General features: G+C 40.1%; 2 protein-coding genes across 2 annotated transcripts in view; one reads left to right on the forward strand and one right to left on the reverse strand.

Moving 5' to 3' along the window:
* Positions 1–109: 109 nt before the first annotated feature.
* On the reverse strand, positions 110–6,440 carry sgca (sarcoglycan, alpha). Its single transcript, XM_033984929.2, has 10 exons — positions 6,314–6,440; positions 5,805–5,933; positions 5,096–5,247; positions 4,801–4,867; positions 4,069–4,267; positions 3,405–3,582; positions 2,527–2,735; positions 2,419–2,445; positions 1,998–2,171; positions 110–1,917 (listed from the first exon to the last, which is right to left on the reverse strand). Exons 1-10 carry the CDS (start codon positions 6,348–6,350, stop codon positions 1,887–1,889), a joined length of 1,203 nt encoding a protein of 400 aa, XP_033840820.1. The 5' UTR covers positions 6,351–6,440; the 3' UTR covers positions 110–1,886.
* Positions 6,441–10,106: 3,666 nt separating this feature from the next.
* Positions 10,107–12,921, forward strand: part of ppp1r9bb (protein phosphatase 1, regulatory subunit 9Bb) — a 58,049-nt gene continuing 55,234 nt past the window's right edge. Inside the window, exons 1-2 of the mRNA XM_033984907.2 lie at positions 10,107–10,170; positions 10,418–11,844. Coding sequence (XP_033840798.1) covers positions 10,549–11,844 — 1,296 coding nt within the window. The 5' untranslated portion in view covers positions 10,107–10,170; positions 10,418–10,548. The remainder of the gene's footprint in view (positions 10,171–10,417; positions 11,845–12,921) is intronic.

Raw genomic sequence — 12,921 nt, forward strand, 5'->3', positions numbered from 1 at the left:
AAATGATACCAGCAAGACAAAGGAGATATGTAGATGGCTACCTCAAATGCAAGAAGTCACCCAAAAATCACACACTTTGCAACATCTTAAGGTGCTCAGACCAGCCTATATCTGACAGTGGGTTTCTATTACTATTTCCACTAATGCCTGCAAAACATGGTGCTATAAATTTGACTTTTTGTTGTCTATGCAGTGCAATTTTCTCTTCTGACGTGTTGGTTTGATAATGGAGGTCCTATGCAAAGGTGTAAAGCATGCATCGTATATATTTGTAGATACAGCAACTCATCCCTGGTTTAAAACTCTTTAACTTTCTTACCCGCATCTTGTCTGTTGTACCACTGTGGAAATTCTCACTAAAATATCTTGCACACATCTCTCCATGTTGTTAATGTTTGTTTCTTGATGTCTTTTCTCGAAGGGTTTCTAGAAAAAAAGAAATTTGAAGCAGACCCACTTTCATGGTTTTAAAGAGAGATTCTGTACTTATTTTGTACATGTATAATAAATCGAGATGTTTTTAATTATTTTGGGTGCTGAAATAAAGCATGTGAAGTGGTCTACTAAGTTTTCACTGTCCTGTGTGCAACTGTTGTGAAACTTAAAAAAACCCCAACAACATTATGACTTAAGCGCATTTGACACATACACATTTATATATTGTATTAGTGGGGCCCAATATAGACCTATGCGTTCCACAATAGTTGCCCTGAAATTTGCCATATGCAGTGAAAACAGGCCCAGAGATTAATCTAGGCTATAAAAACACATTTAAGTATATTAATTAAGCTAAATTATGGAAAAATTCACACAAAAAGGTTATATATTGGAATATGAGGATGAGTGGAGAGATGTGTGCTGTTTTGTTTCCAGACGCTACAGTGACACCTGGTGGATGTATTCTGCAGCACCAGCACATTAAGGATAAGGTAAGATTATGTTTATATTTAAAGGACAGGTACATAACTTTTATGGTGGAGTGTTCAGCATTCTTGGAATATTCGAGAAATGTATTTTCTTTTGCTTTTATACAACTGCATGTGTTTTTATTGCTCAAAAATATCTTGACAAACTCGCATTATTGCTGTTTGCGGGTCCGCCTCTCCACAGATCTGACTTGCAACTGGTATGGTGGCGTCAGCTGCTCAGTTAAGTTAAGTGCCATACTGTGGAACATTCCAGATAATATCCCAGGAGAGAAGTAAGTGGAGACCTTTACTATCATGATGTAAATATGGCAAAGTCTTAAAAACAAATTCATTTTATTCACCACCAACTATAATTATTTTTTAAACAATTACATGTACAATAAATTACTTTTGTTCAGTTAATGCCATAAAAATACCAGAATTTACAGCAGAGTAAATTGAACCCAATAATTTTTCCCATAGACTTTTTGAAAGATTCATAAATTCATATATAACAAGTTCAAAGACTAACCTGCTACACACTAATATCCATAACGTGGTTGTTTTAAGTTCAAAAAGGCAGTTTAAAATGCAAGATTATCTGAAATGTTTTAGGAAGTTTGCTGTAAAGTTTCAAAAACAAATCTTAAATACAATTATAGGTCTTGTTGTTGTTAGTTGCCATATAGCTGATTATCCCCGAGCAAACTATTAAGCGTTTAATATACATTTTATCCAGAAGTCTATGAGAAAAGTGAATGGGAAATCACTGTTGAGCTCCATAACTACCAGTATGTACGATTTAAAACACAAAAATGCTTTCATAATAGCTGTCACTGCAAATCATTTCCGCATAAATACACAACATTATTACATAAGAATATTAGCGTATTATTGCACATTGGGTCATTGCTGCTTTAGGTTTATTTCCACTGACTACTTTCTCAAATTAAAACAGTAAAATCAATATATGTAGCTTTATCTGGGCTGTGGGTCACTGTGGGGCTCTCTGAAAAAAACAAAACAAAAGTTAAACCAAATGTGAATCAGTAAATATATAAATGCTACTGACCCCAAGCGAGTACTCACTGCTGGGCGAGGATGAGGGGGATGCTGTCGGACTGTAAAGGGGGGGCTCTCTCGCCCGTCCTGTAGTTAAACATGGGCAGAGTGGACAGAGGCGGGGGTCCACTGCGATCTGCTGCCATGTTTCTCAGCTCATCTGCGTTATCGTGAATGGTGTGGTGATGGTACAGCTGAAATCTGGAAAAAAAACAAAAAAACATTATTGTATTTGCATTAAAATGTAAAACAGTTTCAATTAAATCTGCAAGCGGCAAAAAAGGCCCTTGTCCCAGCATGCACAGCCCTCCCTTGTGTAAACTTGATCTATATGATACAAAGATGCACTAGTATTTAAACTGCACAACTGAAGTTTTCATTTACTGTTAGGATTACATTGTTTTACTTGGATACGTAACTACATAGAAACATAAAAATAATGACTTACTGGTTTGTCTTTGCGTTCCTTTTGGACCTGAATATATTAAAAGAAAGATTTAGTCACATGTTAGTTTAGTATTTCTATGTATTGTCTAACTTAAATAGCATTACTTACACTCCCTCCCGTCTGCAGAACATAACATACGCCAGCAGCACACACAGCACAATGGCAATGATAAGAGGCACGATTACAGTCACAATGTAGTCCGGGAAATAGTCTCTGCTGGGGGGGGACTCAGGGGGGTCGAAGTCTCCCCCCTCCTCCATGATCCCGGATCCCATGGTGGGGGCGGGAGGGGCAGGCGTCGGGTTGGACAGGTCAAACTAGAGGAACAAAGAACAGAGAGAATAGTATCTTGAATGCAGGGGTTCTAAAACTTTATTTCAGCCTGACCTTTAGGTGAACTTTATTTCTACATTTCTTTAATTTTCATGATTTCCAATGGCCGTGACTGACAAACCACTCAGAGAAAAGCGTGGTTTGTTCATTCCAAAGCAAACATGAATGATACAGAAAATGAGAGGACACATGTTTGAGAGACATGTGCTGCAAATTAGTGGCTGTGCTTGGACCGTCCCAAGTTAGGACAGATGTTTGATGCTCTTTATAACTGACCGTACCGGCTTGTCAAAGCTTGATCTCATAAAATTTCAGAAGCCAAGCAAAGCCGGGCCTGGTTAGTAGTTGGATGGGAGACCACTGGGAATTCCAGGTGTCACAGTGGGGTGCCAGTGGCAAAAATTGTCATCCTTAGGCAAGACACTTCACCCACATTGCCTAGTATGAACACAGTGTGTGTATGAGTGTTGGTGGTGATCAGAGGGGCCGATGGCGCAGATTGGCAGCCTTGCTTCTGTTAGTCTGCCCCAGTGCAGCTTTGGCTGTGATAATATCTTACCATACACTTGTATACAAAGTTTAGTAGGAAATAAAGTTGATTAGTCTTTAATCCCAGTTTGTTGCTTTGGAGCCTGCACGAAATGTGGCATTACCAGCTGCGTCTTGCACCAGGTGATGCAGTTGCTAGGGATACTGCAGAAGTTACATTCTCCTGGGACTTTGACTTTGGCCCCTTTGTCGGCTCCACTGCACTGTCTGGAGTGCTCCGGATTCAGCACCTTAAGGAGACAGTTTGAGAAGTACTGCTCCGAGCCCACTTTCACATACACGCTGAAAACAACACACATACACAAGATAACAGTCAGTGAAGGAAAATTAATAAATAAATAATAAATGGTATTGGTTGGGAAATGTATGCAATAGATCCTCATTTTGCAGATAGCCTCTACAAAGCTTTGTAAATGTTAACTGATAATGTTAATACATTTATATATATATATATATATATATATATATATATATATATATATATATATATATATATATATATATATATATATATATATATATATATATATATATATATATATATATATATATATATATATATATATATATTAACATTTACAACATTTACATTTGCAAAATTTACATTTGTTTAAAACGTTCTGTCATTAAACTAACTCCTAAAAGTCTGTTCTAGATCTATAAGTTTAACAGTACATAAGTAACTGTTTCAAATAATCTTTGAACAACTATCTGTAAGATTTTTAAGTTTATTATTATAAAGGCCCAGATGTACTGTCACTAAGTTACCCTTCAAAGTGTCCTGCCAGAGGGAGGGGCACTCTGCCCCCTCTGTCCAGGGCATTAGTGATGTTCACGATCTCCAAAGCCTCAGTGTTCCACAGTCTCTGCAGGTCAGCCTTTATCTCACTCTGAACAGCAGGGGGCAGCACCTTCTCAATCTCCCGCAGCTTAATGAAGAACTCTGCTTGATAAGGCAGGATCTTCTCTGAAGGACAAATGATCAGTGGTGACAGACAAACAGTGCACTCAAATCAAACCATTTATATTTTAAAATAAACCCTCTAAAAGTTGGGTGAGATATTGGCTCCAATATTAGTATCTGTGATCATACAAGTAGTGTACAGTATAGTACAGTATTCTCAAGTGAAATCATTTATATTTTAAAATAAAACTCAAAAACATGCAAAAAGGATGAAAGATGAACTGTTAAAAGTACATTTTGTAAGGTTGAGTGATATATCGGCTCTAATACAAGTATCAGTGATATTGGAGGTTCATAGACATTTAACTGATATTAATTGGTTAATTGGTTAAAATATAATTATCTCTTAGCCACCCCAGTCTAACATAGACGTGTGGGCCTTGCTATGGATTTTCAAAGTATTGATATCTGCTAATATTGATTAATGGCTACAACAGCAGCAAGACAAATATCAGATGTTTGTATTTTTAAAATCCTTATTGGACAATTTCTATATTTTCCATCTTTTTAAGTCAAAAAAGTGAAATTATTCTTACCTTCCACAGCTTTGATAACAACAATTTGCCTTGTAGTTTGATAGCTCCTTTTGTTTACAGCCCAAACCTGTCAAATCAAACAGCATTTTATACTTCGGGAAACATTACCTCCCTTTAATATTATAGACAGACTGTGTTTTCCTACATTTCCCATAATGCATTGAAACACATGCCTCAAAAACGGTTGTGGTTACTAAACGCTGCAATTAAGTCTGCACCTCAAATTACCTCTATTCTTGTCAATGTGAAATTTTAGCAACAGGGAAATCCCATCCACATTTTGGACTAGACTTACCTCAATGATACTTTTGCCAGGAACCATGGGTGTACCATAGAGAAACCCATTATCATATGGATGTCTCTGAGTGAACCTTATCCACTCGGGGAGGTCGGGAAAGTTCTGCAACTTGCACTTAAATATTATGGGGTCATCATACAAGTTACCAGCTGTGAGGAGGAGGAGGAGGAGGAAGAGGAGGAGGAGGAGAAGAAGAAGAAGGAGGAGGAGGAGGTGAAAAAGAAGAAGCAGAAGAAGAAGTAGCAAAAGCAGCAGAAGAAGAAGTAGCAAAAGCAGAAGAAGAAGCAGAAGCCGAAGGAGAGAAAGAAGCAGAAGAAGAAGAAACAGAAGTAGAAGAAGGAGAAGAAGAAGGAGAAGAGAAGAAACAGAAGAAGAGAAGAAGCAGAAGAAGAGCAAAAGTAGAAGAAGAAGCAGAAGCCGAAGGAGAGAAAGAAGCAGAAGAAGAAGAAGAAGAAGCAGAAGTAGAAGAAGGAGAAGAAGAAGTAGTAGAAGAAGAGAAGAAACAGAAGAAGAGAAGAAGCAGAAGAAGAGCAAAAGCAGAAGAAGCAGAAGCCGAAGAAAAGAAAGAAGCAGAAGAAGAAGAAGCAGAAGAAGAGGAGGAAGAAGCAGAAAAGGCAAAAGCAGCAGCAGAAGAAGAAGAAGGGACAGTAGTTATGAATCTGCACAATGGAATTTCATAATAGGAGGGAGGACAAGAATAGATTACCGTAAAGTTTGGATAAAGGCTCAAAGTCATTCTGGAAAGTCTCTCTCATGAGTTCATATGTAAATAACTTTCCCACAGGGACAGTGAACTTAAACTCTGCTTTGGCCCCCCAAACACTGACAGCACAGGCTGGAAAACAAATAAACATTGGATGAATTATTCACATCAGTCACATTAAAAGTTAAGATAGTTTTTTCTATATTGTGTATTGACTGCAGTTACATAGGCTTCTTCTGGCAATACTCAGACAACTTTGTGAAAACTATTTATATTTTGTTTTTGAATGTTAGCCCTGGTTAAGTTAAAGTTTAGTTCTGGTTTCCTTCAATCACGGGTGGAGAGTCAAATATTTACGACCTAGTACTGGAGAGTAAAGCATTTGAGAAGGCTGTAGACCCTTAGTTATTGTTATGCACATGTAAGCAGAATGTAAGCAAAGCAATTTTCAGTGTCAACAATTTTACCTCATTTTTTCTCACTATGCACAAGGAATTTGAACATAAACTTGCCTATGAAGAAGAAGAACCAGCTCCTCCGTTCTGCCATCTTGTTTTGTGCTGTGATTGACAGGGCCAAGAGGAGCGGGGCTTGGTCTCCACAAATGACACGTCGCAGCTATTTTTGACCAACTCACCTCATAACATCCGGCACACTGTCTGGGGTCTCTGCATTCATTCAAAAAACATGGTAAAGTTATATGTGGCTAACATCTGTCAATAGAATGTATGTTATTTCCTTTAATTATATTAAGACATGTATAATGGTGAGACCAGAAATGAATAAACTGATCAAAGGTTAGCAGTTACTTTTAATGAGTTGTATTTACTTAAGTATTTTTAGAAGAAGTTATACTGCAGTAAACCACCATTTTACTTCTGTTTTGTTTAAAGTAACAGCACTCTTGCTTGGGTAAAAATATTGGTAAGTCTATAAGAGACGATCTTATATTTAAAGGAAAGGTGTAAGAGTTGACTAAAACATGATTAGAACATTTTCACCTCTTACACCTTATACCCTAAAATACAGTTTGTTTATGTGTATATTCTAAGGAAATGCCCAAATGTTTCCATTATTTAACTGAGACATATATGTGAACACAAATGGACATGATGGCTGGCGGTTTGAATACTGCTCTCGACTTAAACATCATTGGTAGAGGAGCAGATCCTCTGACCCACAGGTTGGCAGTGTGATTCCAGCTCCCACAGATGAATGCTGTCATTGTGTCCATGGGCAAGACACTTAACCCACCCTTGTGTATGAGTATGTGTGTGTGTGTGTGTGTTGGTGTGTGTAGGGGTGTGGGGTGTGTGTGTGTGTGTGTGTGTGTGGGGGTGTGTGTGTGTGTGTGTTGGTGTGTGGGGTGTGTGTGTGTGTGTGTGTGTGTGTGTGTGTGTGTGTGAATGGGTGAGTGATTCCTTGATGTAAAGTGCTTTGAGTGCCTTGAAGGTGGTGGACAAGTGCTATATAAAAATGAGACCATTTACCATGGGTAAATTAGTCAAAATTTGGAGAAATAGCTACTTGAGTACTGAAATAAGAAGTACGTTTTAAATAAAATGCATTGAATTAATGACAGGATAGACAAAACAATAAATAATGCAATTAATAATTAATACATTCATTAATAATAATTGATATAATTGATATAGCCTATAATGACACAAAAAATCCACAAAGCTGCAGTGAGTGGAGCTTTAAGAAAGCAGAAGAAACATCAGTTTCATATCACTGAACTGATAATCATGGTTTGTCGGGTTTGTAACAAAAACACTGAGATTTTGACCTTGAATGACGTCTGAGAGCTATGGGGAATTTCCAACACAAAGATTTCACATCTTAAACATGCTCATATCCCAAAGCTGGACTCTAGTTCACACGGCTGTCTCACAGGGCTGTTGAACGTGTCATCTGGAATACACTGTTATTTGTTTATTGAATTATGTATTAGTATTTGTCCATACATACCCATATGCAGTTGTAATGTACATAAAGAAACAGTATATAACTTTTTTGGAGGTGCAATGTCACCTCACAGGTTTCATTCCATACTCTGGAAGATTAGAAACAATATGTGAAATGTAAGTCCACTCAGAGTAAGGTGTTTTGAAGAACAATGAACGCAACCAAAATTTGATTCTATTTTTGTATAAAAAGTCTCGTACTGTGGGTTTAAACTTTGGGTTCCTGATTTTTAAACCCCCAGAAGAGTATATTTTTATCACAAAATTCTGTTTTTACAATACAGACACAATTCTCTATAAATGTAATATTTTAAGATAAAAACATTGTGTTGCATTATTGGATTCAAGCATAGCACCAACATGGCACTTTTTAATGTGAGCTTTTATAATTTGTTCACAGTCTTGAAAAGCCATTGATTTTGCCTCAGTGTCAGAAGATCTATTTGAACTTGTGCACACTCTCTGTCCCCCTGAGACTCAGGGAAGAAGCTACTTAAAATTATTCTGACACTCAAGTCAAGCTAATTCCCTATGAGCTTCTTAACCACTGCAGGGAACGTGACTGCTGCACTTAGCATTTTGTCAAAACTACTTCTACAATGGTTTGCAACAAAGTAATTATAATTGCATAACCACATTATAGGCATATTAATTAAAAAATGTGGCCTGCCAGTGCATGTGATTTCGCAAAACATCAAAATTACAATTGAAAACGGTTTAAAAGGTGTTGATCTACCTGTTTTGCTAATGTTTAATGCATCTATAAGCCCAGATGCAGAGTGCAGGAAGCAGCATTGAGTCTGCACACACGGATGTCATTGGTCAAATCGGTTTGACGTACGTGACGTCTGCTCGGTCCTAGCGCCTACCTCTTTCACACACGCCACCAAAATCAGTGGAGGGCAACACTTGATTTATTAATATGAGTATGCTTGTGTTGTAATGGCAAAAATATAAAAACTAATATGCAACTAAATAAATATGTGGATTATTTAAAGGGCTCATATTTCTCTATTTTCTGATCTATATTATAATGTTGTTTCCTCATCACAACAATGCCTGAAGTTGTGTTTTGTTTCATTCACACATGTTTAACACACAGATCATGCATATTTAGGCTGAGTTCCTCTCTCAAACAGAAAATACTCTGTTCCACCTTGTGAAATCATCCGGAAATACAGGAAGTGCTCAAAGGTGTTTTAAAACTCACTAGAATCGTTTGGATAATTTCAACCCTGGAATCTGCAATCTCTACTAAATAAAAGGTAAAATGTAGCTGTTAAATTGAAAACTACCGCTTCATGACATCACAAGGTGGAACAGAGCATCTTGAGGTTTGGAGATATAGACAAACTAATTGTTACATTACTCAGACAAGTGTGAATGAAACAAAACCCGACCCCAGGTGTGTTTGATCAGGTAACAACATTTTAACATGGCTAAAAGCTCACAAGAGTCAATTTTGCATAACATAGGACTTTTAATGGAAAAATAAAATAATAAAAGACTCACAATATTACATTTAAGGGTTGAGGTAGGTTACAGGCAGGTGCATTGATCTACTGTGAACTGGAAAAAAGACGTTAGCTTTGGGTAGAAACATATGAGGTTCAGTAATGTGGTAAGTTTTAGAGATAGTAAAAGCACAATCTGTCCAGTTTGTAGACAATTTTGGCTGTGTGCCCCATAATCTGTATAACTCTAATCCAGTGTTGCCCGGGCTTTTGAATGAACTCTACCACCTGTTACACACACGGACGCTTATAGAACTAACAGTGCCTTTCTCTTTCTCTAATGATTTGCTATAGGCTGAAAACAATAACTGCACTTTTTAAATATGAGACTATTTTGATCTATATATAAAACGACTAACTATAGGCCTATTCTACGCCTATTTTAATTCAGCACTGGTGGATTGGGCTCACTCTGTTACCTGATGGTTTTAGACATCCTGCTATAGTTGCTATTGAGCAGTTGTAAAGTATTAATGTAAATCAATACAAACATTTTTGAGCACAGTTAATAATGAAATAGGTCAAATCATCCTTAAAAGATGTTTTTCGAGTTTCCTTCCTGGATAAATAAACACATTTGTCCTATTACTTATACTGTTTAATATCATGATGCATAGTCTGTTTTATTGCCTTCTGGTCTGGACTAAACAAAGAGACTGTGTGCTTATGTGTCCCTGTTATTGATTGATAATAAGAGGTGCTTTCACTGCACAGGAGTCAGGCCTGGTGAGTGTTGGGTAAAGGGGGAGGGGCCGGCTCGGCGCTAGGACCCCGCGGACGCCCCTCGGTGCAGCCGCAGCAAACCGCCGCTCCGCGAGGAGGACCAGAAATCTGCAGCTCCCACAATCAAGAGATCAAAATGATGCTGTCTGTAAAAAGGGATTAAACGTAAGCAATCTGTCGTCCTCTGCGGTAAATCCACGGCTTGTTTTTGTTCTACTTTCCGTGCGACACATTTCATGAGCCCTGTGAATGCCCGCGCCTCTTGGTAATGTAGCCTATATCATTGTAACTGCGGGCTAATGACAGATGCATCGTGCTCACTTTCACCCTTGCATTGGACCAGGATTGCAGCGGGTGCAGGCGGCCTATAATACGATCTGTTGTTTTTGTTTCTCTCCATCTGCCGGTTTAGTCTGGGCGCCTCCTCGCTCTCCTCTCTGCCGCCGCTCGGTGCATCTCCGCAGACCTGCACCGCCACACCGGGAGTCGTCAAAGGAGACATGCCGTCGCTGAGCATCCGTTGACGGTGACGCACGACTGACCATGATGAAGACCGAGTCCACCTCCAAGAGCGCCGGCTCCACGCTCAGGAGCCCATCCCCGCACCGGAACGCGTACGAAGCGGGGATGCAGGCCCTCAAACCCGTCAAAGACAATGCATCCAACGGGGACGTGCAGGAGGGCCCCCGTGGGCGCAGGTACGGCTCCAACGTGCACCGTATAAAGAACATGTTCCAACAGATGCAGACCACCTCCCCGGCGGCGGAGGCAGAAGGAGAGGATAAGAGCATCGAGAAGCCGGGGCGAGTGTCCTTGCCCAGAGCCGGGAGCCTCAACGAGAACGTGGACCACAGCGCATTGTTGAAGCTGGGGTCCACAGTGTCTGATCGAGTCAATAAGTTTGATGTGAAACCAGAGAACGGGCACGCGCGGGCCTCCTCACCCAGCTACTCCAAACTGCAGGAGACAAGGCGCATCTTTGAGCAGCAGCAGCAGGAGAAACAGGACAAGCTGGTGACAACCAGGGTCCTGCTGAAGTCAGACAAGGGCGCGGGGTACCAGGACGGCCGCCTGGACGTGTCCCGCTTCAATGGCAGCACAGAGTCTCTGGACAGTCTGGACACTAGTGAGGCTGTATCCCCCACAGTGAGCCAGCTCAGTGCAGTGTTTGAGCGAGCGGCCGAACTCAGAAACAACCTGCATCGCCTGTCCTCCACCCCTCCTCTGCCCTCCAGGGGAGTCAGCGCCAAGGTGGGGGTCCTCAACTCCAAATTAATCACAAAGAGAGCTACGACCTTTGCATCCAGCAACAGGGAGGAGGAGACAAACAAGGGCCAAGAGGCTCCATCCCGGGCCCCAAGAGGGAAGGTGCTACCTCCATATGAGAGTGTCAATGGACGCGAGAGTGCAGCTCCTGAACTGTCCGTAGAGCCACGCAAACAAAAGACTGTGTCAGACGCAGGAGTCGAGGCCAAAGTCGAGGAGGAACAACAAGAACCTAAAAGCACAACACAAAATTTCACCCATCTGTCGGAGAATGGAGACGACTCGCACAGCTCTCCAAAGGCCAGTGACATCCTCAGGCCGGAGGCTGAGACCAGGAGGGACACGGAGGGGGGAGAGGACAGGAGGGTCCCAGATGAGCCTTCGGGACAGGAATCAGTGGATATCAGCACATACAGCGCCGTGGGGGAGGACTTTGGGGGGAGTCAGGCGGACGAGGATGAGGAGGATGACCGGTACGAACCAGAGTCCAGCTGTGTAGAGATCACTGGACTACCTGCAGAAGAAGAGCCACCGCCATCCAGAAAAATCCGCTTCAGCACTGAGCCCATCAAGGTATGTCCTGAAACCATGTAGTAATACCAGTGCAATAATAGGTGTGTGTGTGAAGGCTGCTTGAAACGAGAAGAGAGAGACATTATATGCAGTGCTGTGTATTGTAATAACATTATTTTGTCTACATTATATTCATGCAAGTAAAATTAAAGCTGCATTAAGTAACTTTTTTGCTTGAGGGTTTGCCACCTTCTTGTCTTTGAGAAAGTGTTATCACTTTACCTGAAATATTCCATAGTATGGCATTATACGGAGACAAGCGGGTCCAGGTTACAGGTAAGATTTGTGGAAGGGCATCTCTTCCACATATATATCTCTTGACAAAATTACATGGTAAGACCATCATACCTTTTAATTTACCATGTCGAGGGCCACATAAAATGATGTGGAGGGCCACATTTGGCCCCCAGGTCTTGAGTTTGACACATGTGGGATAAACAGAAGAAAACGGGTGGATATTTAAGTTTAATACTGTGGAACATTTCAGGCACAGCAATAACTTCATGGAGACTCCAAGCACATGGTGGACTCTCCAGCAGAAAAGTTACATAGTCCACCTTTAAATGTAAACAATAATATGCCTTTAGTCAAAACTTATCCTAAATTTCAAACCTTTCCTCACTTTTAGTTACAAGAATATCATATTTGTAAACCTGTCATGATAACAACATTTGAACCTCTATATAATGCGATAAACGGTAATACTGAAACCACTTTATGCCACTAATTAAGATTTAAATAATGCAACATAATCCCAGTAAACCATTTTTAAATAGACTGTTTCATTAAAAGCTGAGCTGCAACAAATAAACAGCCGAATGTACCAATACAAAGGACTTATTCACCCTACCACATCTCAAATCTTATCGCATTACAACAAAATGACCCCAAATAGGACGTGACAGGCCTACATTTTACTTTCATTTTAAGGTCCCTCTCTATATCATAATGAAAGACTATGGTGTTTAATACAGATATTGCATTGGCTAATCTTGCAATAACTACAATTCTGCTCTACTGTGATGGATTTCTGCTGCATCCTTAGGGGGCTAATCTGTTGTGATGTAGCATAGTCTC

Source organism: Periophthalmus magnuspinnatus, chromosome 19, assembly GCF_009829125.3.
Source record: "Periophthalmus magnuspinnatus isolate fPerMag1 chromosome 19, fPerMag1.2.pri, whole genome shotgun sequence".
Lineage (NCBI taxonomy): Eukaryota > Metazoa > Chordata > Actinopteri > Gobiiformes > Gobiidae > Periophthalmus > Periophthalmus magnuspinnatus.

Excerpts from the sequence above, each read along its gene's own strand:
- sgca (XM_033984929.2), bottom strand. The coding sequence starts at position 6,350 with ATGGCAGAACGGAGGAGCTGGTTCTTCTTCTTCATAG. Across the intron at positions 5,934-6,313 it reads CTGGTTCTTCTTCTTCATAG|CCTGTGCTGTCAGTGTTTGG; the intron begins GCAAGTTTATGT and ends TTTGTTTTCCAG. Across the intron at positions 2,736-3,404 it reads CCTGGTGCAAGACGCAGCTG|TTTGACCTGTCCAACCCGAC; the intron begins GTAATGCCACAT and ends TTGTTCCTCTAG.